The sequence below is a fragment of the Lissotriton helveticus genome, chromosome 11 (genome assembly GCF_964261635.1).
Source record: "Lissotriton helveticus chromosome 11, aLisHel1.1, whole genome shotgun sequence".
Lineage (NCBI taxonomy): Eukaryota > Metazoa > Chordata > Amphibia > Caudata > Salamandridae > Lissotriton > Lissotriton helveticus.
Window position 1 is genome coordinate 551578520 of NC_136072.1, and position 27992 is coordinate 551606511.

Below are 27992 nucleotides of genomic sequence, written 5' to 3' on the forward strand. Positions count from 1 at the left end.
ACATGGGGGGGTTCCGCAGGGATCGGCACTCAGTCCCCTTTTATTTAATGTGTACCTGATGCCGTTGGCGAAAGTGGTTGAATCCTGGGGCGTCAGAGTGGTCTTTTACGCTGATGATACTCAGCTTGTGTTCTCTTTTAAAGACCACTCTGAAAGTTCCTTGGCTAATTTCCGCCATTGCCTGGTGAACACCGCCTCTTGGATGGCCTCTAACAATTTAAAATTGAACACTGATAAGACGGAGGTCTTATTTTTTAACCAGAAATCTCCTATTCCCGCTAATATTTGGTGGCCGTCTGAACGTAAACCCCCTCCCCCCGGTACCAGTTCAAGCTGCCCGTAATTTGGGTTTCCTATTTGATACAGCTTTATCCTGTAAAACTCAAATTAATAAAGTTTCGGCATCTTGCTTTGGAAAGCTTCGAATGATCAAAAAAATCATACCTTTCCTTCCCCTTGACTCTCGTAGGACGGTAGTCCATGCTCTCATAACGTCCCATTTGGACTACGCAAACAGTCTGTATGTTGGAGCCCCGGCGTATCTCATTAACCGTCTTCAGACGGTGCAGAACTCAGCGGCCAGGCTGATTTGTAATATTCCCTATCACCACTCTATTTCACCTTATTTGGCCAAACTGCACTGGCTACCAGTGAGATACTGCATACAGTTCAAGGCCTTGGTCCTTGCCTTCAGAGCTCTTAATGGACGAGGCCCTGCCTATTTGAGGCACAGACTTAAGATGACACAAGCGACACGGGACCTTAGATCTAATCACCTTCGCATAATGTTTGCCCCACGATTCCGTCTTGCACGTACGTGTGGCAGGGCCTTTGCGGTGGCCACCTCCAAACTCTGGAATCAACTACCGCTGGAGCTCAGATTTCTTACATCAGAGCCTTTGTTTCGGAGGAAACTTAAGACCTGGCTCTTCTCTCTGATTTAGCCCTCACTGATCTTCTCTGGTTGTCGCATGTCTACAGCGCCGGGACACTCCCTTTGGGGGTAGCTGAGCGCTTTACAAGCTTCTAAATAATAATAATAATTATAATATTTCCAATGGTTTCTTCGGTCACAATTTAGCTCCTCAAAGCCAAGATTGGACCGCTTTTAGCGCCCTTTGTTTTCAAATGCATTATTTCTCTGGGCTATAAAATAGCCCAGGGGGGTTTTGCTGCATGAATTGTGTCAATTCTTCATGATGTTGACCCCAACACTCTGTCCTATGTAGATGATATCTACTTAACGTTAATTAAAACCCCACTTGGCCAGAGTAGATCGCATAATATTGGGATTTTCTGATCCTGGCTACAAGTTCAACTTTAAAAAGTCTAATTTAGCTTTTTTAAGTGTTCTTTTCCTAGAATATGAACTTATGCATTGTTGAGAAATGTGCACAATTTCAACCTTTGAACACACTAAAAAAGTTGCAGTCCCTGCTAGCATTTCTGAATTTTGGCAGGACATACATACCTGAATATGCACAATGAATTAAACCACTTTATGAATGGATTTACCCTGATTTTTCTGCTGCATGCTGAACATCAGAACATACAGATACAATTAGATCTTTACAATCTGATCTACTTGAATCACATCGCTTGCATACACATGGCAATACCACGAACCTGGTCATCTGTATTTTACCAGGTTCAATTGGATTTACATACATCACCAGATGAAACAGTGCCTCTAGCTTAAAAATCACATTAGTATTCCGGAGAAATGCGTTCTGCTTCCACTAAAAAAAAATACTGACTGCTGTGCAGATGGCTATACTTAAAGAAAGGAAACTTTTTTCCAGGGGAAACACATAGTGGTTACTCCTGTGCCAGCCTGGAAGACTGTCATCAAAGCTAGGGTCCCTAACAATAAAGCCCCCTATCCCCATCCTAGATGGATACAGTGGGCTGCATCCTTAACAGCTGTTGATGTGGACCTTGTTTTTGACCCTCTTGCAAGCACAAGAATTTCTACAGTAAGAGCATATTTATCCCATACCCTCTTGTTTTGCCTCATGATCAGTATAAATGTATAGTTTACACTGGCGGTTCAGCTCAACCTGCTACAAGTTCTAAGCAGCAATACTCAGTTGCCTGCGCCATCATTATTGGTGTTATGTTACATGACGTTTTCCAACCTCAAACAACTCGCACACAGTTTTTAGGAGACTGCACTGCGCAGGTTGCTTAACTAAAGGCTTTGCTTCTTGCTTTTGAATGTACAAGCCCTGAATTCCCCACTCTTATTATGTGTGATTCATATTACTGTGTACAGACCTTTAATGATAATGTACATTATTTGCAACAACAACGAATTCAAGGATTCAAAGGATAGCATAATCAAGCATAAACTGCTTTGGGTTAAGGTGGCGGACCTTAAGGATAGGTTGCCACATACTCATTTAATACATACACTGAGTCATCAGCATGTGGGAGCACACGCTATAGGGAATTCTCTGGCTGATATGGTATTCAAATCAGCAGTCACCACAGATACGGTAGCAGCAGTTACACACTCTAAAACTCGTTTAGATAACGATATCTTGACTGCTGGCAATGCAATTAAACAGAGCACCCCTTTACCAAAAATCTTTCCTTCTAAATACTCTTGTCATTGAATGGCCCAGAATGTTCCTTTTGTAACTGTTCCTGGGATTGGTGATCGCTTAATTTCCAATCAGGACCGCAGACTTGCTTTAGTTGTGGCGGCCATGAAGATGTCGATTCAGCACATGCTGGGATGGCAGCCACAATTTTGCTGCTACAGCAACGTTAACTTTGGCAAGGCTTATACCAACAGGCCAAAAAATATGTCCTGTGTTGTGAGATTTGTCTACAAATTAGAAGCTCCACAGAGGATCGTCCACCGCAGACACACCTCTTTATTTCCAACAAGCCTTTTGGATGTATTTATTTGGATCATCAAAGTCCACTGATTTCAGTTACTGCGTCCAATTTTTTGGGATGCAGTTAATCTTTGCTCTACATTCCTTCGGGTTTGGCCACAGCACTTGGGTGATGCTCCAACTGTAATTAAAGACTTGCAAGTCTTCATCAGAACGTATGTGTGCTGTGCAATCCATTCAGACCAGGGTCTGGCTTTTGCTTCTAGAGCGTATTGAAATGTAATTATGTTCCTGGGTGTACAGGTGCATTGTTCTTCTTCACATAGGCCAGAGGGCAAGTCTATTGTGGAAAGAATGAACTGTGACTTAAAGCAGTCCTTAACAGCTAGAGTATTCGGTACTGGGCGTGGTTGGTTCACCGACCTCTATGGGGCTCAACAAGCTCTTACCTCCCTAAAAAAAGATCTCTGGGCGGACGGACGGACCTGTACGAAGTGCTTTTTGGCATCAAGATGTATGTTCAAAATCTTGATGGTATAGACATTGTGGCGGCTTCTGCAACCTTTAATGTAGATAACAACTGTGCTGTCTTACAGGACCTACAAAAGTTTTTTTTTTTTTTCAAGACCTTTATTGCACACAAAAATCAAGACACAGTTGTATGCCTACAACCTCAGGGGCCGGCCTCAAACATTTCAGTGAGAAAGTTGGAATGTGGAAGTTTACACAGCCGTTTAGCCGGCATCCCGGAGGCCCGGCGGCAAACAGTCCTATCGTGCATCCTTACTGTGGCAATCTTGTCGGAAGGCATAAAGGTCCGCTTTTAACCGTTGAACCAAACAGTACCAAACAACAAGAGCACAGCCGTCAATTAAGACCACAAAGCATTCCCAGAGGGCAAGTAGACTTATATCCATCATCGAATCATCATAACAATAGTGACGTAGTCCAGGACCCCTCCCGGCTCCTCCCTCTCCTACAATATGCAGTGGACCACCAAAGCTGCCGATCTCATCAGTACACATTCCCTCATTATCATTCTAAACCTCAATCCGACAAACCCTCATCCAAATCCTCTCTCGGTGGGTCACAGATGTCACCTCTGTATACGTTCCACGCCCCCCAGATCAGACCCCATTTCTTGGGGCAACCCCTCCTGACAAACACCGCCTTCTCTGCCACCATTGCGTCATCCATATCATTGCACCAATCTCTCAGTTTGGGCACTACAGGCGACCCCCACAGTTTAGCCACATTGCGCTTCGCAACCATCAGGCCCAACACCACCCAATCCTGCTGTCGAAGGGTCAAGTCCGTAGCCTCCCATATGTTCAGCAAGCAGCAGCGCGGGTCTAACCGCAGGGAAACATTCACAGTCTGTGAGATAGTGCGTAGCACCGCTGTCCAATACCCTGCCAGCCTCCCGCAATCCCAAATGGTGTGGTAGAACGTCCCCCTTTCTCCGCACCCGCGGAGGCAGTACTCCTGATCAGCCTTTCCTATCTTGAACAGAACCGTCCTGGTATAGTATGTACGGTGCAGGACTTTCAGTTGCACCAGCTTAAGTCTGGAGGGGATCGCCGACTCGCAAGGTGACGAGAGAGCCTCCTGCCACTCCGAGTCATCAAGGTCACCTATTTCCGCCACCCAACTGGAGCGTAATTTGGACAACATGTCAGGGAGATTGTTAACCAGTTTCCGGTACGTGTATGAGGTGGCTTTTTGGGGCATGTGTTCGGTCAACAGTCGGTCCTCAAGAGGGGTAGACTCCTGCAAAGTCGCACCCGCCGGAATGGCTGCCCCCAGCGCGTGCCGTATCTGCATGAATCTGTACCGTTCGGACTCTCCCATACCATATTTGGTCTGTAAAAACCCAAAATCCACGATTTTGTGATTTTTCCAGAGGTCCCCCACCACTGAAATACCAATGTCGTCCCATGCCTTAAATCCTTTGGTATTGCCCATGTAACCCAACCTGTGCGAGTCCCATCGGGGTGTCATATGTGTAACAATGTGCGCGCAGTGTAGGTGCCTGTGTGCTTTATACCAGATTTGGATCGTATGACGTGTCGGGCCTTGTAGCTCAGACGGGACGGTGCGACTATATAGGTTTCTCAGCAGACCTCTGGGTTCGATATTCTGCCTGTCCGCCATGTAGGCCGGGTCAGTGTGTGGGGCATGTAACCAGTAGTTGATCTGTTTAAGGTGGGCAGCCCAGTAATACAGTTCAATACTAGGGAGTGCTATCCCCCCATCGTACCAGTCCCTCACCAGCTTGTTCTGTGCAATGCGGGCCGGTTTCCCATCCCAGAGCAAAGTAGAAATTGCCGCCGTGATGGCCTTAAAGTAGGAGGGGGGCACCAGAAACGGCGTATTCTTCAGGAGGTATAAAAAACGAGGCAGAGCCATCATTTTGAACAGGGCGGCTTTGCCCAGAAGAGTGAGGGGAAGGGAGCGCCACACCTTGACGTCCCGGACAAACCGCTCCAGGGGGGGTCTTAGGTTCAAAGCATGGAACACGTCCGGACTAGGAGTAACGTAGATCCCTAGATATTTAAAGGGGGCAGCAGTGTATGCTAACGGACAGCCCCTCGGAAGTGGGGGGGGGTGGCCGACCAGAACAAATAGAACTGACTTCGTCCAGTTAATTCTATAGCCGGATACTCGCCCGAACTTCTCACAGACATTGAGCAGCTCCGGGACCGATTTCCGCGGGCGGTGAGGTAGAGCAGGACATCATCGGCGTACAATGATATCCGATCTTCCCACGTCGGTGACCACCGGATACCCTTAATGGAAGGTTCCCATCTCACCCAAATTGCCAATGGCTCAAGGATTAATGTAAACAGTAGAGGAGACAACGGGCAACCCTGTCTCGTTCCACGCCCAAGCGGGAAGGTCCTAGAGATGTGGCCATTTGCCACAACCTGCGCCAGGGGGCCAGTGTACAGCAGCCTGACCCACGCACAAAAGCGGGGCCCAAAGCCCATGCGTCGGAGCACCGCGAAGAGATAAGGCCACTCCACCGTGTCGAACGCCATAGTGGCGTCCAGAGAGAGCAGCACCGCTGGTTCCCGTATACTCTCTCTACGAGCCAGAACCGCCTGTAAACACCGCAAATTATGCGAGGTGTTACGAGTCTGCATGAAGCCGGACTGGTCCGGGTGTATTAGAGTGGCAAGGTGGGGGGTCAGCCGCAACGCCAGCAACTTGGCGAGGATCTTTGGCTCCGCGTTGAGCAGGGAGATGGGGCGGTAGGAAGTGCATTCCTCTGCCACTTTACCAGGTTTGTGGATCGGGATGATAGCGGCCAGGCGCTGGTCACTCGGCAGCATACCCAATTCTAAGCTGTCCACGAGCATGTTAAGAAGATGGGGGGCTGTCGTCTGGGACGTTTGTTTGTACAATTCCACCGGGATGCCGTTGGGTCCCAGGGCCTTCCCAGACGCCAACGCCTCGGTCGCGTCCCTCACTTCCTGCACGGTAATCTCGGCCTCTAACAAAAGTGCCGCCTCTGGAGAGAGACAGGGGATCGTCAGATCCTTAATGTAGTCATATGCCTCCTCTGTCGAGAACACCGCCTGAGGAGCGTAGACAGCTTCGTAATGATCTGCCAGCAGGTCGACAATAACCCCGAGGTCAGAGGACGCCCGCCCATCAGGCCGCGTCAGTCGAGCAATAACCCTGCCTGCCCTTTCCTTTTTATCGAGCCAGGCCAGCATCTTTCCCGCTTTATCGCCCAGTTCATAGACTCTATGGCGAGTGGCCTGGATCGATGTCCTAACCGATTCCCTCTGATACGCCATCCATTCTATGCGGCACAGCCGGACCGCCTGGGCGGCTCCCAGTGACGGATCGGAATCCTGTCTAGAGATGGCCGCTGTAAGGGCCTCCTCCAGGGCGCCAAGCTCTTGCTGTTGTGTTCTCCTGTGGGCCGCTACCGATGCAATCGCTTGTCCCCGTAGCACCATTTTAAACGCTTCCCATAGAGTACTCTGGGAGTCCACCGAGCCCTCATTCTCCCGGAAATAGCGCTCGGCAGTCGTGGTGAGTGATTTTTTCAAAGGGGCATGTTGCAGATAGCTCGCATGAATCGGAAACGTACGGCACTTGTGCGCGCGGCGACTCGTGTACGTGAGCAGGAGAGGGGAGTGGTCGGAGATACCCCTGGGGCAGATGGCCACTTCCTCGACCCCACAAAGCCCTTCACCTGACATGAGCACATGGTCAACTACAAAAGTTTTTTGATGCTCAATCAAGCCTACTCCTGCAGACATCTCTCTCTCCAGATGCAGACCTAAAACTTGAAGTTTCTGTTTGGATTCCAAAAATTGAATATCTCCTTCGAGAAAACGTGGCGCTTAAAAAGGAGTTGGGCCCTTTCAACTGTGCTCTGGTGCCGGTCCTTGGCATTCAAGGTACAAGAAGTGTGATCTTGCCACTGGTTCTATCGAAAATGTCAAACTACCCCATTTGGCCGATACTAACTAGTAAGCCGCAGGGTGTTCGTGCTTCTCCACGAGACATTCCGATGCAGCCCTTGGGCACCATCAAAGCAGATCCTTCTCGGTTGGGGTTGGGGGCGGGAGGGGGGTGGGGATGAGAGTATTGAATTCTCAATTGACCACAAAACTGAAATGATGACTGTTTCTACTACTGCATCTTCCACAACTGATGTCATTTATACTGAACCACTGTTGGTGGATCCTTCTTTGCTGAATTTTTTGAGCCCTACTATTGAACCCAGACCTCCGTTTTTTCAACTTAGTTCCTCTGGGTATTACGTGAATCAGTATGATTTTTCTTCAGACAGTTCTTCTGTTTTGCATCCACCTCGAGCACAGATTAGTGCGTTTCAACTATGAGATAAAAACACAAATCTAGTCCCGCCTTGGATAGAACATAGCATGTGTATTTGGAAAGCGCACATTCACCCCGAACGAGATATCTTGGCGCTGAATAACAGATGTTAATTGTTACCCAACTCAATGGTACTCATTTTATCGACCTCAGATGGATGAAAGGCTGAGAGGATCCGCTTTGATTTGAACCTGTGACCATGAGGTCGAACACAGGCCCCTGCAGTGGATACTTAGTCCACTGAGCCTCAAGAGCCCGCACCATATGTCTGGATCATACTCTTCTTGGCTTTCCTGTTCATGTGGTTTGGATTTGTGACTGTCATTTTCCTGTTGATGAATGGCCACTACCTCCCAGAACGTTCTGCTATGGAACTGGTCGATGGGGTGTTGGCCCCCATTCTTTTTCGCATAAACTGAGAAGAAAGTTGTCCCTCGTTAACATTTTCGCCTTTCCAGTGACTGATGAGATTCTTTGGGATAAAGTTGATTTTGATATATTTAGCCCTATGGAGATCCTGCAGATAACATGTATTCAAAGTTTCTATGGGTGATGTAACAGTACCTGGGTTACATTCAGATGATTGTGATGTTGAAACTGTAAATTCTATGCTTACAGAATTGAGATATTATAATGTTTTAAATTGGAAGACCTATAGCTTAATGCTGATATGTTCTATTATCACCATTATGGACATCACTACCTACATAGAGCCAGTAGTTAACGTCTAACTTTTAATTATATACAATGGGAACATTGTAAGACTCCCCCCAAGGGAGTTCTACAACGCATAAAGACAAATTCACGTATTTCACAGGATACGACACTTCAGACCACACGTCATATTATTTTAAATTTCCTACCCTACAAAAAATATATATGCTTACAGAGACCAAACTCATATATACAGCTTTGTTTGTTAACCAGTTAACCAGTTAGCCCTTAAAGGCTATGATTACTGGAAGAATACAAGTTACTTAAAATCAATTTGGGGAACAACATTTTGGCAGATTCAGGGTACAGAAACCTTATTTCGAGCCTGTTTAATTCCCACACCAATGATTTGTTTGAATTACAGTCCAGCAGACAAAATGTCTAGGCAGCGTGGCAAAAATTAAATAAATGAATGGTCCAATAATTCACTCCATTGCATGCTTTGAAATTGGCAAATGTTGTCAAACTACACCGAAGAACAACTCAATAGCATGGTGCAGAATGGAACATTAAATTCCATGCTTTCAGGTCCTAACGGGTGGTTATTGTGGCCAGTAGACACTAATGGTTGTCATGCTCATTTTCTCAATCCCACACCTGGGCACGCATTCCCTTACTCTTTGTATCTCTATCTCTCTCATCCCTGTCATATCTTTCTGATCATTATTGCTCCTTCTCAATTTCTCTCTCCTTTTCCAGTGCTGAATCTTTTGTTCACGTCTCTTCTGGGTTTTGCCTTGATGGTTCTGGGATATCCACAGGAGTTGGAACTTGTGGAGTAATTAGTTAGGTTATGTGTTATGTTTTTTGATTGACTGGCATATGGCACGCAGGTCCGCACTGATAGGCACGCACACCGTCAGCCCCATCCACGACGAGCATTTGACTACTACCACGACAGGGCCACTGTGACTACACACGAAGCCCATAAGGACGGATGGGAGATAGGCCCCTGTAAGATTCTCACTTGGAACGTCAATGGTCTGGGTGACAAGATTAAACGAGGGCTGGTGACGACACATATTAAACGGTTGCACCCTGACGTAGTCTGCCTCCAGTAGACCCATCTTAAGGGAACGAAATGTGGATTCTTGGCAAGAGGAGCTTACAAAGTATTGGCCCATGGGGGATACACATCAGGATCACGGGGGGTAGCTATCCTGATAAAGAAGTCCCCAACCCTTTAACGTGACCCGGACTCTGATAGATCCGCAAGGGACCTATGTGGGGGTGACGGGAAACTGGGGAGACACAACGGGTTACTTTAGTCTCGGTATATGCCCCCCCCCCCCCGAAACTGCTGGCTAGGACCCTGACCGGGGTGGCGGAGGTACTACTAGACGCACCAGATACACTACACATCATAGCTAGCGACTTTAACAACGTTATGTCCACCCTCCTGGACCGGTCAGGGACGCGAGCTGACAGCTCCCCAACAACGCTACTGGTCAGGACTATGGATATCCTGGGGTGGACGGACGTGTGGAGGTGGTTGCACTCGGAAGTAAGAAGCTATTCCTATTACTCGGGGGCACACAACGTACATTCCCGCCTCGACTATGTCTTCCTACCCCAACACGCTCTTAGGGCTGACAACGTAGCCGACTACTTGGCACAAGGTATTTCGGACCACTCGCCACTACTGGTCCGACTGGGAGGGAGGCCGCGACCTTGTGATGGGTGTTGGAGGCTGACGGCGTGGGATCTGCAAAACGCAGAGATACTGCAGGGCCTCCGAGCAGACACAAAGGTCTATTTTGCTGAAAATATGGACTCCCTACAGTCAGGGGTTACACTATGGGAAGCCTATAAGGCGGTGCTCCGTGATCGGGCACAAAGTAGGGTATCCTGGGAGAAGCGGAAAGCCCAAGAGGAATTATGCACGTTGGATACCCAAATTCTAGATCTCGAACGGCAGCACCTGACAGACAGAGACCCACAGGTGCTTCGGCACTTGCTGGACACTCAACGACAATACAGGGAACTGGCTAAGAACGAAGCAAAGGCACAGGCACTTGCAACCCTACACCGGCTGTATGGTGTCGGAGATAAGTCCGGAAGGCTCTTGACCTGGCTAAGTCGCAGGGAAAGGGATGCCCGGTGGGTAGATGGCGTGATTGATGGACAGGAACAGCTGCCGAAAGGAGACCCCCAGATCGCTCGAACGTTTGCATCCTACTACCGGGAATTTTATAAGGCCAGGGATTTGGGTGGCTTGGACGAAATCACGGCCTATATGGCCGAGATCCGCACCCCAGTCTTGTCGGACGACGATAGTGAGTCCCTCGAGGCCGACATAACGGCCACAGAAATAAGAGGCAATAGCTAGACTTCGGCAGGGGAAGGCCCCGGGCCCGAATGGTCTCCTGGCGGAATTTTTGAAGAAAGGAACGGACCTCTTGATACCCCACCTTCTGGCGCTCTTTAGCGACGCAGACCAAAACGGTACTCTCCCGCCAGACCGGAGAATGGCCACGATCGTGCCTATATATAAACAGGGCAGGCCCCCCGACATCTGCGAGTCTTATAGACCAATCTCCCTCCTCAATGTTGAGGCTAAGCTCCTGGCCACGGTCCTGGCCCTTCAACTGCATCAGGTGATGTCTGGCTTGGAACATCGGGACCGGACGGGGTTCCTGCCGGACAGGGCGACTAGGCAAAACCTCCGGCGGACCCATAATTGGCTCATGGAGGTGAAGCAGAGGGAAGACCCACATATGTTTCTCTCTCGATGCTGAAAAAGCGTTTGACGCTGTTCACTGGCCCTTTCTGGAGGCGACGCTGATCAAGTTCGGGGTCGACCCCATTTTTCGGCAGTGGGTAGGACTTTTATACACAGATCCCAGAGCCCGGGTTAAAGTAAACGGAGTACTGTCTGACGAATTTCCTGTTCGAAGGGGGACACGCCAGGGATACCCCGTCCCCGTTGTTATTCGCCCTCACGATAGAAATAGTGGCCTGTGAAATCAGCCAGGCGGAAGACGTGCGAGGGTTCCTTATTACGCAGGCGGACCTACAGGAGGAAAAGATCTTGCTTTATGCGGATGATACTCTCCTATATGTGACACAACCGGCAACTACGGTCCCTGCGCTATTTAAACTCCTAGATAGGTATGGCTCCTTTTCGGGATACACGATCAACTGGCACAAATCGATTCTATACAGCCCAAGCGTGGAGGAGGAATGGCCCCCGCTACCGGGCGCCCTCCAGGTCACTCAGTTAGGGTTTAAATACTTGGGGATCTATCTGACTATCGACAAGCACATTTCCTACCAAACAAACATCCAGAGAGTGATTAAGAACTTTGCAGATGACGCCCTTCGATGGAAGTCCCTCCCCCTTACGATCTTAGGCCGGGCGGCGATGTTTAAAATGATCACGTTGCCCCATTTTCTGTATGCCCTGCAGAATGAATACTTTCCCCTCTCCAGACAGACATTCCAAGTAATAAATGCTGAATTGCGCACCTTATTGTTGTTGGGGAAGCAACCCAGAATAGCCCGAGCTACGCTCCAAAGAAACCAATATAATAGGGGGGATCTCCCTGCCGGACATGGAGGCATATTATTGGGCCGAACATCTTGCGCCGATAAAGGAGTGGCTCCATGCGCCCGCGGATCACCCAACATATAGGCTAGAGAGGGCCACCATGGAACGCCGCACTAGCCTACACTAGGGAGGGGTCGGGAAGCGACGGCTACTACCAGCCACACAAATCACTATAGGAGGTATGGGACAGGGCGACGAGGATGATGGGATGGACACATAAACCGACCAAGCAGACACCGATATGGACCTGCACATGGCTGAGGGAGCTACATAAACCTACTGGCTTTGGCGGGTGGGACCCTATTGGGATCTCATCGTTGAGGGACCTAGTGGCGAGAGCAGAGCTTAAAACATACGAGACCCTGCGGGCGGAGTATGGACTGACCCTAGCGCAGTTCCTCAAATACGCGCAGTTACGCCAGGCCTGGAAGGCTGAGGTGGCGCTCACCTCCCCATTACCGGAATATGCCCCGCTAGAAGGTCGCTTGCTGCAGGAACATGTTCCCGATAAACTGGTGTCCCTGACATAAAAAACCCTGAACAATAATACACCGGACAGGCTGGGGAACCTGAGGGCAGTTTGGGAACAGAACGTGGGCGACATGGAGACAATAGACTGGGAAGCAGCCCTGATGCACCATAAAGAGGTTGCGATTAAAACCCGATTACGTCTTATCCAGTACAAAATCCTACATAGGGTCTACTATGACAGGGTCAGGAAGCACCGCATGGGTAGAGCTAGTGATCTCCGCTGTTTGAGGTGCGGGCACCCGCAGTGAACTTTCTTCCACACCATGTGGGACTGCTCTATCATTAACACTTACTGAACGCACATTCTGGGAGAGTTGAGGAAGATTCTGGAGGTGACGCTCCCACTAGACCCCAAGTTTGTATTGTTGGGAAGAACTACTGATATGGATCTGAGCCGCCCACACTTGATCTTTGCCCTACTGGTCCTAATAGTGGCAAAGAGAGATCTGGCGCGAGAGTGGGGAAGCGCCGTCGCCCCCCAAAGTGGGAGACTGGAGAAGGGGGATGGATTTGTACATGGCAGCTGAGTGAGTGACCTACAAGGCCTGGGGTTGTCCTCGGAAGTTTTGCAAGGTGTGGGGGAAATGGAGAAAGTATCATGGTTTTTTTCTGAGGATTTCCACTGCTGTTATTCCTCATTCGTGGCATTCTCACCCTATTTCTGCTTCTCCATAATGGATGTTCCTTTTGCAAGCCCTCTGAGAACTACAACCGCTCCAACACTATCATGAGCGCCTGCTTCAGATTTTTGGGATATTTTATACTACAAGAGCTGAATCTTGATTGGTCCTCAACATTTTGGCCTGCCTGGTGTTCCATTGCCTCTGGTGCCCCTTTGAATGGCCACTGGATATTTGCCTGGCTTCTCAGACAACCGCTGCTATGGACATTGAACTGAAATGGGTCCCTTACGACCCATTTTCAGGACTGTCCCCTAGGTTTGCGGCTTCTCCACAATGCAAGGGTTGAGCCACTCATCCTTCAGCAAATATGTACATTGGCACATGGATCACAGAATACAGGTTCTATTAACATGGATTCTGGTTACCCGGTAGCGATCTCACCATTGGCGGAGACAGAGGATAATGTCTGGTCTTTGAAAATTGTGGCTTGGGCAGTTAATCAATCCACTTTTGCGGAGTAAGACTCCTTTAGGGAGTCCCTGGACTTTGAATTTGAGAATGATACAATGGATTCCTCCAAAGCACCATCATTTGACTATTTTTCAAAATTGACAATTCAGGGGAGGAGCCTAGACGGCGTTGAAGATGGCCGCCCAGTCCCCCGGCTCCGTGTACCGTCTCCTCCCGAGAGTGCCTTCTGCCTAATATCCTGGTTTGATGGTGCACACACGGGCGCAGGAGCAGCTCCGGTACCCGATGGTGCGTCCCCGAGGTCTGTGACGCCTCCGCACGGGGAGAAACGGACGGCGGCGTTTTGCGGCCCGAGGCAGCTTGCAGGCCGGGGACTCATCTGGATGGCAGGGCCGGCCATCAATTGAACAACAGCGGCCGCCAGCTGCAATGGGGGGCCGGTTGGCTCCGGATCGCATCGGACCGGCCGATTTTCGGATCACTCGCACACCGGATTGGGGGCATGAGTCAGAGATCGACCCTTCATGATTCCCCTGAATCGTTGGTGCCTTTTTGGGACTTTTGCTCGTTTGCCGCCGGGGTCCGTGGTGAGATCTGTCCCGCTAAGTGTGGGAGAATCCCGAATTTGGGCCCGGCCGCGCTTAATAGCGCAGACTCCCTTGGCGGCTGTGTTTTTTTTTTTTCATAACCGTATTTATTAGAAGTTTAAGCAGATCAAATGTACAGTCCTCCAAATGCAGGAGAACACGTCAGCAGGCAATATACAATAGAAAATACATATAGCCCAAACTTTCAACTTGCCCCTCCCCGCCCCATTATCCCCCCAGCAACTGTAACATCCCCCACTACCCACCCCTTATCCCGCCCTAACCCGATGCACGTGATCACAAACAGCTGCAGTAAACAGATGGAAACACAACTAAGTGTCTTGGAACTATCCAGATCCCGAAGTCTCAATCAGTGGATAGGCTATCACCTGATTCAGTGGGAGGCTCTAATGTCAGGTCCCTGTAGTCCGCCCACCGCTTCCAGATCTTGTAATGTTTCCGAGGGCAGCCCCTGGCCTCAAACACTGGCAATTCCAGCCCCATAAGGAAATCTAAGCCCGCCTTCCAGGCGCTAAGTGGGGGGGCGCGATCGCTCTTCCAGGCCTTCGCCAGATCCCTCTTGGCCACGACGAGGCCCAACAGAAGAAGATGGCGCTTATAAAGGTTACCACCTACTTGATCGAGGACATGAAGAAGACCCAATCTAGGTGTACGAGGAAGATCCCATCCCAGCACCTCTGACAGGCAGTCCCACACTCCACTCCAGAACCGGACCAGGCCCACACACGACCACACAGTATGCACCAATGTGCCCCTCTCGGCCCCGCAGCGCAGGCAGTCTGGGGAAGCAATAAGGCCCGCCCTCCACAGTCTCTCTCTGGTGTAATAAGCCCGATGTAGGTATTTATATTGTATGAATCGCAGCCTCACTGCTATAGCCGCACCTCGGGGGGACTCCAGCGCCTCTCGCCAGTCATCCTCATCCAACGGACCAACATCCACCTCCCAGGAGGCCTTCAACGACACCAGGGAAGAGGAGCAGTGAGTGACTAGTGTTTGGTAGATTTTTGAAACTTTTTTACCCCCCAGATCCCCCATGAAAAGCTTAGCTTCCACAGGGCTAAAGTCCGGAAGCTGGTCCAGCTCCACCAGACTCGGCGCCAGAGCATGACGAAGCTGTAGATATTTAAAAAACTGGGTCTTGGGCATGTCAAACTCAGCGCTGAGTGCCGCAAAGGATTTAAGGGTAGTCCCGGTAAGGACATGACCTAGCGACGAGATCCCTATGGTGTCCCAGCCACCAAACCCTTGCAGTGAGGCCAGAGCAGGGAGCTGTCCATTGTTCCACAGTGGAGTTTCGGCCGTCAGCCGTCCCCACCAGCCCATGCGACGCAGTACCGGTCTCCAAATCAGGAAAACTACTTGGGTCACATATGTGGCAGTGTCTTCCGCCGCCCTGCCGAATACAAGAGTGTATGGAGCGTGGCATCACCCATCAGAAAATGTTCAAGGGCATATGCCGGATCGTCACGTCCACCGTACCACCACTCATTTAAAACCAACAAATGAGAGGCCTGGTAGTATGACAAGACGTCTGATGTTGCGAGACCTCCACAGTACGTGGACAAAAAGCAAGTCCGCAGTGCTACCCTAGAAGCACCCCCAGCCCACAAAAACCGGCCTAGCAAGGAATTCACACGCCGGAACCACTGCGGGTCCACTCTGTGTGGATAATTCTGTAGCTGGTACAGTAGTCTAGGGAGGGCCACCATTTTAAAAATAGCAGATCTGCCATAGATATTAAGAGGCATGCGCGACCACGTTTTGACGTCTGATTGAACCCTGTCCCACACCGGTTGTACGTTACGTTCCCACGCAATCACGGCAGACTGATAGGAAGACTCCTAGATATTTCAGTCCACCAATTGCTACCTGCAGGTCCGCTGCCCAAGGAGAAACCTCGGGCCGGTCCCCCAGCACCCAAAGAGTCGATTTACGCGGGTTCAGGTAGAGTCCCGAGACATCACCGAAAATGCGTAGTATCTCCAAAATTCGTGGGCCCGAGCGATCAAGGTCCGTCAAAAAGAAAAGGACGTCATCTGCATATAGCGCGATCCTGTCGGTGAGGCTCGCACTCCATACAAAGCCACGAAGCTGCGCGTCAATGCGCACCCAAGCAGCCAGTGGCTCCATGACTAGCGCGAAGAGATACGGGGACAGAGGGCAACCCTGCCGGGTCCCCCTAGCAACCGGAAATTTCTCCGAGATGGCCCCTGAAACACGTACCGAGGCCGTGATGTCGGTGTACAGCAGTTTGACGTATGAGACAAAAACTGGGCCCAAGTTGAGGCGCGGTAATAGAGCAAAAAGGTAAGTCCAGCTGACAGAATCAAACGCTCTGTCGATGTCAGCCAGTAGGAGCGCTGCCCGCTCCCCAGTCGCCCTCATCGCACCCACCGCTACCTGTGCCCGTCTGATGTTGTGCCTCGTCGCTCTGCCCGGCATAAAGCCCGCCTGATCCGGGTGGACCAGATCTGCTACGTACGGGAGGAGACGATTCACCAACGCCTTAGCCAATAATTTGGCTTCAAAATTAATGAGAGATATCGGGCGATACGACTCGTGTCTGTCAGGGGGCCTGCCTGGTTTCTGGAACACCACAATCTCCGCCTGACGCCAGTCCACCGGCAAGCTACCACACTCCCGCGCTGCCTCCAAGGCCTGTCGATAGTGCGGTCCCAGCTGCAAATGAAATTTCTTGTAAAATTCACTGGGAAAGCCACTCGGTCCGGGCGCCTTGCCAGTGTTGAGCTGTCCCAGCGCGTCGCCCAGTTCCTCCGCCGACAGGGGAAGGTCTAGGGCTGTCCTGGCTTCATCTGATATCGCCCTTGGGGGGAGGTCAGCTATGAATTTGTCTATTGCCTCTGGTGGGAGACAGTCTCGTGGGGCGTACTGCACCTTATAGTAGTCGGCAAAGCTCGCCGCAAGTGCAGCAGGGTCCGTCACGGCAACTCCCTCTCCGTCCGTAAGGCCCGGTAGAGAGATCGGCTGCAGCATCTGCTGACACAACCGGTGGAGCATTGTGCAGGACTTGTGCCCCATTGGTACACCCTGCTTCGTGTGGCCAGCCAGGCTTGTCGAGCCTCGTCTAGTAGGACCGAGGCATATGATTGCTGTGCCTGGAGGAGCAGTCTGAGCGCCACATCGCCATTATCTTCTCTACACCGCTCCTCCAATGCTCTCACCTTGGCTGCAGCTGCCACTGTGACCTCCTGGCGCTTCCGGCGGGCGGTAGCACACCAGGCGATGTCCACGCCCCGCAACGTGGGTTTCATGGCTTCCCAGACCGTCACACTATCCATGCCTTCGGTCAAATTCTCCTGCCAATATTGGGCTATTGCTCCGCGCATGTGTGTGGTATACTCGGTCTGTTGGAGATGCCACGAAGACATCCGCCACCGGAACGGCTGATGCGGCTTACACAGGGCAATCCGTACTGCGACCGGGGAGTGGTCCGACAGTCCCCGAGGTTGGATCACGGCCTGTTTCACCCTATCCAGGAAGGCCCCAGGAACAAACACACAGTCCAACCGGGAGAAGGAGCCAGGCACTGCCGACACATACGTGTATTCACGCGTCCTGACATGTAAATGCCGCCAAACATCCACCCAACCCAACCCATCAATCATCGCTTTCAGACGGGTAGGGGTAGGCGCTACTGCGGCCACTTGCATTCTCTGTCTGTCCAGACCTACATCCATCATGTCATTCCAGTCACCCCCGATCACAGCTAGGCAGTCCGGAATTTCGGCCCACAGTTCAAACATGCGCTCCGCAAGAGACCATTGCAGGGGTGGGGGAGCATATACACTGCCAAACACCACCGGTTCTGCACCAATCATGCCCTTAACAAAGACATACCGACCCTGGGGATCAAGCCAATGGCGTTCGTGAGTATAAGACAGTCGTCTATGAATGAGGACAGCTACCCCTCTCGACCCCCTGGTAAAGCCTGCGTGGAACACCTGGGTGTAGCCAAATCGTTGTAAACTCAGTATCTTCGTTCCCAACATATGGGTCTCCTGCAATAGCATGACATCCGCTGAGTCCCTCTTACCCCAGCGCAGCACTGCTCCCCGCTTAATTTTGTCCAGCATTCCCCTGACATTCCAACTAAGAATTCTCATGGAGCCACTAACCGGCGCCTTCTCCGGGGAATCACCCATAGTCTCGGTGGGAGAGCATCTGAAAACCCCCGGACCTAGCCCAAGCACCTTGTAGTACAGAAATCACCGCAGCAAAAATCACGTGCATCCCTGCCCAACCACCCCGTACCCCCCCCTCCCTGGCCCCCAACACAACTCCCCCAACAACCAAATTTCCACCTATCCCCCCTCCCCCACCCCTATACCTCATGGAACATTGAAGTACCTGTCGCGGCATAAAAAGCTTCAGGCCCAAAACAGAGCGCCCAAAGCCACCCATGCCAATGGATCCCCCCACTCTCCCCAACTAACAGTACCTCCCCTTAGGGCCCCCCCTCAAACGTGAGAGGATCAGGCCGCCCATGGGTCAGTACCCCGAGCCCCATCAGTCACATGTGACCCACCGCTTACGCGCAGCGGGACCGCACTACAACAGATATTATGCCCTTCCTGTGTCCAGCCATGGCCCAAATCACACCACACCACACGCCAACCCATCAATCAGTAAAGCTACCCCTATGGCCACCAGTAGAGGCTAGTGACGAAATATCGCTCTGAAATCAAGAATGGGGCTCCACGGCCCTCATGTCCCAGTCTGAGCAGTATCCGACTGCGCGCCATCCAGCTGGCCACCCCCGGATAGGGAGCGCCTCCGTGACCGAGACTTCCTGTGCATTCTGCTCTTGTTGGAAGATTCGCCCCTCTCATGTGACGATCCACGCGATGCTCCAGAGTTCAGGCCCGGCTGGGCATTCGGTCGGATCCTGACCGTCTCGTCCGTCCAGCTAAACACCGCCTCCGGGGTGTCAAAAAAGTGGGTCTTGGAGTGAAACACAACCCTCAGACGAGCCGGGTACAACAGTGAATACTGAATTTTCAGTCCACGCAATTTGGCTTTCGCATCTTGGAAGGATCGGCGCTGCTGCTGCACCAGCTTGGTATAATCTGGGAAAATCATAATCCTGTGGCCCTCGAACAACAAATCCTCCTTGACTCTCGCTTCTCGAAGTATAGCGTCCCTGTCATGAAAGTTGAGGATTTTGGCGATGACTGGACGAGGTCGCTCTCCTGCCGGCGGTTTCTGCGCCAGGGCCCTATGGGCGCGTTCCACCACAAAGCAGCGTGATAGGACGTCCGGGGGAAGCCAACTCTCCAACCAGTGCGTCAAGAACACATCCATGGACCCCTTCTCACAATCCTCTGGAAAGCCCACAAAGCGCAGGTTGTTCCTTTGCGCCCTCCCTTCCGCATCTTCGACACGCAGTGCCAGCCCCTTTTGAATCCTGGCCATGTCCTCCACCTTTTTCTTTAGGGCCACCATATCATCCTCTACCCCTGTAATCCGAGTTTCGGTTTCTGTGATGCGGGCCACAGCATTGCGGAGATCTTGACGCAGCAGCATGACATCGGCTCCAACCGCACCTATTTTGGCATCAAGCATGTCTCTGGATTGCGTAATGGCAGCCATTAGGGCCGCATTATCAGGACCTGTGCCCTGGCCACCCCCGGAGGCCCCGGATCCCCCACTGGAACCCGTGAATTTATCAATCGGCCCTTGCTTGGCGGAACCAGTGCCGCCCCCACCTCTCGTCATGTTTAGTGGTAGTGAAGAGGGCCTCTCAGCCACTGCGGTGGGTCCCTCGTCGACAATAATTCAACAGCAGCGTCCGCTCAGTGGGCCAAGGAGACACCGTCCGGGCCTGAACGCCGTCCCCAATGGGCACCCCCAGATCACGGGCACCGCAGCCACGCCCCGGGCGGCAAGCCCCGGCGGGAACGCCAACAGGACAGCCCCGTCACTTGCTCAGGGCCTCCGAGGCCTCGGTTCGGACTTCACCCAGGACCTGCGAACCAGAGCACCGACAGTATAGTTTCAAGACACTGGGGCGTCCAGCTCCGCCGTCCTCCTGGCCACCTCACACCCCACTCGTGACCACAGCAGCAGACGATGCAGGGCAGGCACTCTGGTCTTCAAACTGGATAGCCCTGATCACCCCCGGGCCACAAGTCTTGTCGCAGCGCCTTAACGCAGGTCCACCAGGGGGGAGGAGGAGAGGGGGGGCACTCACAGTTTGTCGCGGACCGTCTGCGGAAGACTTCCAGGCACCACTCGGGCAGCAGGCTCGTCCCTCCAGGAGTGTACGTGAGCCCCACTGAACAGCACTATGCAGCGTCGTCGATGCACCATCCGTCCACCTCACCAGCCAGCACCGTGAAATCCGTCCCAGCACACCAAATTGGACGCGGCGCTCGACCCTCTAGCGCCCCGGTTGCACAGCGCCCGCACCCCTCGTCTAGGAGCCGGTGAGGATACAGCCCGGCCGGGGGTTGCCAAAGTCCAGGCCACAGTGTCCCCAGGGACAGGTCGGCCACAGTCGCACTCGGATGCCCCAGGTGCCCAATGCAGGATCCAGCAGGGACCCTCTCCGACGTGCCGCAGATGTCAAGTGGCCTCGGGCCAGACCAGGGGAAGCGTGCCGCAGGGCTTACTGCGTGAGCAATGTCGAGTCCACCAGGCAGCCGGGCCCCTGCCACAATCCACTCCTTCCGTGCTCCTCCTGCTGTGTGTGCCCAGTGGTCGTCAGGCGTGGCCACCGCCCCAACAACATCAGGGGTGGGCCTCAGCAACCCACCGTCATCCGGGTCCGGGCCGGCTCGGGGTCGCGAAAATCGAGGCCCCGGCTGCCCGGGGTCTGTACAGGCCGCTGCGCCTCTCCGCCGTCACAGGGTCACCTCAAGGTAGGAGGCCGCTCCACTGGGCCCCACAGTAGCGTCCACAAGCTCCGGCGGTGCTGCCTCTGCGCGGGGGATCACCCGACCGGCCCGATCACCGGCCGTCAGCGTCCGACCTTGAAAATCGAGGTCCCGGCTCCACTTGTGTACACCAGGCCGCACCACGCCGCCGGCAATCCCGGGTCACCGGGACGGCAGGGAGAACGGGTCGGCACACCGGAGAGATCCGGATACCGCCAGGAACACTCCCCACGCCGGGAAGGCAGTTAGCGGGCTCGGGGGCCAGGATAAAAGAGCAGATTATGACTGGGCCGGCGGGAGCTCCTCTAAGCTGCGACCGCCATCGATGCCCTCCAAGCCACGCCCCTTGGCGGCTGTGTTTTGATTATGTCTCTACTGTCTGGGTGCCCTGCTGGTGATACCATTACGCCTGCCGCCCTGCCGCGTGTGCCCCGGCCCCGATTTATGGTAGTGCTTCCTCGGAACGTGGTGAGGGGAGCAGAGTGCTGCATCCGAGCAACTGAGCCCCGACCTGATTTGTATCCTATGGAGGCAGGGAGCTTGAACAAGGGGGCACGGAACAGAACTACATCTGGGCGATCTCCTTGCTGCCCTGACCGACCTATGCGATACCTTGGAACAGGATGCCCGTTCCCTGGATGTTAAACTGGATGAGGTTGTCTTTGTGCCGGAACTGGTGAGCTCGGGTGGTCGTGGGCGCACGATGGTATGCTTCACCTTTTACCCAGACGCGACAATATGGCGCCGGCACCGATATCCTGGAATCCGGGACACGGACTTTCGAGCCATCTCCAGTTTGTGACATTCGTGGTTTAGAACTATCCGTGGGCTCCTGCTTGGTACTGAGCGATGGACTTTCTTTCCACGCTATGCTGTTGGTCTCTCTGACTCTGCTCCGGCCATGTCTTCACAATGACGATCTTTCCCTGCTCTGCCTTGCAGATTGCGATATGGTAGTCATGTTATTGTGTCAGGTTGGGTTTATCACGCGGGCGGGAAACGGGCTCGGATGCGGTCGGATCGCATCGCAGCACTACAGAATGGTTGCTGTCTGGGTTTGATACTATTTGGTGGGCCATCGTGATATGCGCAGGGCAGGACACGTATAAATAGTGTTTCCTCCGTTTCGAAATTTCCTGCTTGCGGGCTTATGTGGGATGTGTGGCATACTGTCTTCTTTGTTTCCATGCTGGGCTGCTCCTGTGCCTCGTGCACTGTTCTTTTGTATTACTTTTAGCAGAGGTGTTTTATATCCTGTTCCATGTACGTTATCTACAGAGGGAGAGGCCGGGGGACTGCTGGAGGACTCCCCTCCGCTTTTCCATTTCTTTCCTTTCCTTCCCTCGCTTGGGTTCCTCTTTTAGTCTAGGTGGGTGGTAGTTTCATTTCTCTCTCTTCTAAATCTCGGGTTTCATAAAATGGGCGACAGGCACTCTGCTGAGGGGGAGGCCGTAGCCGGAGGCAGGGGTGCAGGGTGGGGGGTATTCTCCGTTTTTCTTTCTCCTTTTCAGTTTCTAGGGCCTCTTTTTCTCTTGTTCTGCTTGGCTTTTTCTTTCTTTTCCTTTTTTTCATATCTTTGGGATTCCGAGTAGTGGGTGGTTTACCGGGTGTTCTTAGGTCTCCAGCCAGTGCGGGGATGTTATAATAGTTCCCTTTGTTAGGTACTGCGGGCGTGTGCTGCATAGAGGGGCGTAATGTGATATTCGTTGTCTATCCTGCTTAGTGCACGTTAGTGATTGCGCCCCTCCGACTGTGGTCCCGAATGTGCATATCCTGATTTGAAATATCCCCTTCCTCTGGTGTTGCTAGACGGTATGACATCGGATCCTGCTCTATCTCTGTGCTTTACTTTAAAAAAAAAAAAAAAACCTCTTTTATCCTGGTACCTTTACGGTGTTACAGTATCCTGGGTGTTGACGTTGCATTGAGGAGACGGGAAATATGGGTTTTGATTTATTGAATTGCATTGCCCGTCTCTGTGTAACCGGCCAGCTGTGTTCTTGCTGACTGCAATTGTATTTGCTTTATGAAACAAAGGTTTTTAAAAAAAAAAAAAAAAAAGAAAAAATTGACAATTCATTTTTTAGTTTTCCAACGATAACTTTACAAATGATGCTTTGAGTTTGTTTATTTTTATAATTGCATTTATATTTTTAATGCGTTTTCGTGCTATTATCCTGACCAAAGGGAAGTTTTCGCGTGTTTCACATATGGTCCAGTGTGGTTTTTCCTATGTCAGCCTAATCATGTAGGCTTCTTTGGTTTCGCACACCTAACTAAATAACACGCTTGGCTTTGTACTACATTATATTTTCACACTGAACCAGCACATGTTTCTGTATTTTATTATTTTCCTGGAATTTAGTGTGAACAGCCTAGGAAAGGTCAAGCAAAATTGCCCTTTGTTTTTTTCTTCTGGACAGACACTAGCACCTTAACATATTAAAGGAATGAAGCTGCTGTTTTAGAATACACATGTCTTGCCATATAACTGAGGACAGGGTTTCTGGAAACACACACACACACACACCCCTCCCCTGCACAGACGAAGAGTGCAGCATCAGCTGAGATGTAGAACATCCACATATGTATGCTAAGGCAAGGGGTCTGCCAGTAAACCAAGATATCTATAACTGTTTAGGTTTCATAGTGGGGGAGAGTTTAGTCCAATCCGTCATATGAAAGGGGTCTTTACTGTATATGGTTTATTAACCATGCTGATGACATTATTGACATGCATTTGTTTGCTAATTGTAGCGTAATTATTGTATCTTAGAGCACGATAGTTTAAATAAACATTGTAAACTTCCTTTGGGTCTCTTTTTTTTATCTTATTGTGGACAAGTACAAGTGAGAGAGAAAGGGTGTGTGCTGTTACTGCGATCCCGGAGAGGGTCAAGAGTGTTACGTTCTGGGGTGCCAAACCACTTGTCTCTCTGGAAAAGTTAGGAGGACAAGTAAGACACTATAGCTAGTCGGACTCGGGCTCATAGATACTGAGGTGGTATGGTGACTCAGTCCCTACATACTGATGCTCTATGGTCCCAAGCATAGTTCTATTCCTGAGCAGAATCCCTGCAACACCCCTTTAAGTCAACTTCATTGACTATGAGAAGGCACTCAACAGCATTTACAGACAGCCCTTTTGGAAACTCCTTCGTCACTAAAGTGTGCCAGATAATACCGTAGGAATCATCAGTAACTCTTATGAGGGATTAACCTGCAAGATAGTCCATGCAGGGCAGCTCACAGGCACCTTTGCAGTGAGGATCAGAGTATGCCAGGGTTATTTGCTCTCAACTTTTCTCTTCCAGCTGGCCATAGACCAGATCATGAAGACATCCAGGGCAAGAAAAAGAACTGGGATTCAGTGGACACCCTTGACGCAGCACGACGGCCTGGATTTTGTGGATTACCTGGCCCTACTCTCCCATACCCATCTGCAGATGCAACAGAAGACTGAAAGTGGCAGCCACATCAGCAAAACTTGGCCTCAAATCCACAGGAGGAAAAAAACAAGATCCTGAAGGCTAACATGACCAGCACTGCCTGTGATCACTCTTGCAGGCGATGCACTGGAAGAGGTTGAGGGAGGATCTACGGTTAAAGGAAATCTTTAGAGAAAAATACTGTGGTACAGCTAGAGAGCCCTCTCTGTGAGGCATTTGCAGTATGGTGAAAGTTAGGTCAGTAAGGGAAGCTGGAAGTAAGGCTGAGGCAGAAAGACCCATAGACTGGAGAATGTGAATAAACTGTTCCAAAGAGGCATGGAAGGTTAGATGGTATGTCGTGGAAAAGCATGAAAGGGAAGGTCCTTCCTCTCCTCAAAGTTAAACCTTACCTCATCCTTCTGCTTCAGAATCATCTTTAAAACCTTTTCAGTGAAGAAAAAAAGGTAGAACCCTCCGAAGACCACTGCAGACTTGGAAACATAATAGTCCTCTAATGGGTTAAATCCAAATGCCTGTGGAGTAGAAATAGAGAATCTGTGAGAACATTTTTTTCTTTTTAAACCCACACCCGGTCAGAGTGCGAGATCTCACTCCAACCCAAACAACCATTCTACACTGCACCCTGGGATGTCCAAAATCTTCCATACATACTAAGGGGTATCTTCAATACATACTAAGGGGCTTCCCCAATAACCCATAAACTCTCCTCTTTTCCCCCAAAATAGAAGCAATCTTGCAGTTCCATTCTAATTCTGAAGAATCCAAAAATGTTTACTCCTACTTTTAATGGCTTACATCCTGCTCAGTCCCTAACTCACCTGACCGATATGGCCTGCAGGGAGAAAGGGCAGGAGGGTACATTAAGCCCACGGCAAGGAGCAGCCATATACACTGTCCAGTAAATGCATTCATCTAGTGCACTGTAGCTACCTATCCATTCCATTCAACAAAGAAAAGGCATGCATCAACCACAAACAATTGGGTGCCCCACCTGTCAAGCATCCTCACTTTATTGACTGTCCCTGCCTCAGCTACCACAATATCCCTTAGTCTCCCAGTTAATCCTGGAATTCACAGGTGAAGGGGATGTGCCTACCTCTGGGATCAGCTGAAAGAGGGCATTGGAGTAGAGCGTGCCAATCGCCAGGGCTATGAAGTAGAGCAGCAGTCGGTTGTAAAACCTTTTCTTCATGAAGGGAACGACACTGGCCCCAACCAGTGAGCAGAGAGAAATAACGGTCACACAGAGGAAGCCGTAACCCCAAACTGTGTAGAGAACCCCGCACCCATCCCTCACAGCCCCACCAAGAGGAGCGCATAGGGCAAAATTAAAAGATTGAGGCGATGAAGGCAGATTCCAAAGAGAAATTATCCAGAATTCCAGAGGAAAGCAGATTCCAACACCAGAAAGAGAGAAAGGGAGAAATCCAATTAGTGATTTTGCAATACTTGCATTGTAGATACAGACATAAAAGATTGTATGCAGAACAGCCCCGGAACTGAAGGCCTTGGTCTAAGGCAGGAGTTAATAGGCATCTGCTCCTGCACTTTGGCAACTGGAAAGGGCAGAACCCTCATATTCAGCATTTGCGTAGGGGAAGGGGAATTCATCTTGGAGAATAATACTGTTCCGGGACTGTGCAGCACTTACAATTCATTAAATTTCTGTATAAAGGCTCTTGCTCCAGCCTCATCAAAACTCCGACGACTTACACCAATAGGTTGGGCCTACTAATTGATCCATATTTTTCCGGACCAAGCAAAGGGACAGAAAGCCTTGATCGAAAGAGGCTGAGAAGGGGGTAGAACAGCAACCCTAGGGGCCTAATTCACAATGGCTAACTTGGACCAAAAGTCTAACTTTACTAATTTTCGGTATTCACAAAGTTCAGTTACTACTTTTAGACTTTTGGTCCAACTTTACCCTTGTGCTTACTGAAAAGTAGTGAAGTTAGACTTTTAGTCTAACTTTACCTTTGTGAAAACTGAAAAGGATTAAGGTTAGACTATAGGTCTAACTTTACCTTTGTGAATCGAGCCCTAGATTTTGAGCTAGCAGGTCCAAGGTTCACCCCAAAAAATCTCTTTAAGTATCATATCTGCGTGTTCATTCTTCCTCCTATTGTACAAGACGTTGCCTGTGTCTATTTCCAGATACTGCACATGTTCCGAATGGACGATCCCCTTCCACTGGGTACCTGTGTGGCCCTAGAGGTGCACTAATACAAGTGAGAGAGTTCTTTAAATCAGGAGGACAGTATTGTAACTATGCTCAACAGATCTCCCAAAGATGTAGTTCTTCTAAACCATCTTAGGAAGATCATAGTGCAGCATTCTAGTGTGTAGATCACAGTTTACCAAGGGATTCAGCAGGTCCTCTGTCAATTTGGTTTTCTTGTGCTAATGTTGTTCGCAACTAACTAACTTTTGGTGATAATAACTGCAAGATAACACAGCTAATCTGTGCTGGAATGGTTGCTTCTTTTTGAGTGGGCCGGTTGACTAAAGTCTCCAGGCGCCTCTGTCAGTCAGGGATTAAATTACTGTACAATAATTCATTATGGGCCTTTAGTAGCATCTACTGATAAACATATTTCTGCACTTAGGTCTCTTTGTGCAAGTAGTGCTCCCTTTTCAAGGAAAGTGCCACGACTGCTGTGAGTACACAATCAGAGGAGGCATTTGTTTGCTTTCCGTTTTGAAAAAGGCCTTGTAGTGCTTAAACGCACTGAAAGTGATTTCAAGGCGAAAAAATAGGGTCCATGAGCTATCAGACTTATTGCAGGTCGCATCCAGGAGATGGGGAAGGGGGCTCATTAGGTGAATAAGGAGTCTTGGAGATCAAGAGGCTGGAGCGAGTTCCTTTGACAAGTAACATTTGATACTCATCAACATTATTAAAACAATAGTTAATGACAATTAGAACGTGATAACAAATCGTACATTTCTGAAATTTAAGAAAAATTAAAAATAAAATCTGACTTTCCATTTGGTAACGAGAAAAACGTGCACGAGGCGAAGGACAGGCCAAAAAAAATAGTTTTTTTAAAAAAAATACATAGTATTTCCAGAATACTATTCTAGCTACAGATTTCCAAAATTAAGAGGATTACAGAGATTTAGAGAAAACCACGAGACCCAAATAAAATTCTACATAATCCAATAAGAAAAAAGGAGCTGAAGGTAGGAATGAGCTGAGGAAGAGCCCGAGTAGGGCGATCAAAAGATTGGGCAACCAAACCCCTTTCCACACCTCTAAAGTCTCTGCATCTCCAAATAAAGAAGAGCAACAGTGACAGATACAGGTGGCTGTCAGAGGGGAAATATCTCACCACACCACCACCTTCCCCACTTAGACTAAGCCTCTGAACTCCCAAAGTATGGAGCAGAACAGTGATCAGAAGCAGGACATCACCGCCTTCTTCTTTTGGGGGTGCA

The 27992-nt window shown here is 50.4% G+C and overlaps 1 protein-coding gene across 2 annotated transcripts in view; it reads right to left on the bottom strand.

Moving 5' to 3' along the window:
- The window catches only part of LOC144791585 (metal cation symporter ZIP14-like), a 205439-nt gene that overhangs the window by 62623 nt on the left and 114824 nt on the right, over positions 1-27992 (bottom strand). Inside the window, exons 4-5 of one of the 2 annotated variants that reach the window (XM_078666307.1) lie at positions 25651-25820; positions 24944-25066 (exon numbers count right to left, since the gene is read on the bottom strand). In XM_078666307.1, coding sequence (XP_078522433.1) covers positions 24944-25066; positions 25651-25820 — 293 coding nt within the window. The remainder of the gene's footprint in view (positions 1-24943; positions 25067-25650; positions 25821-27992) is intronic. The other variant, XM_078666306.1, reaches the window with a different exon arrangement.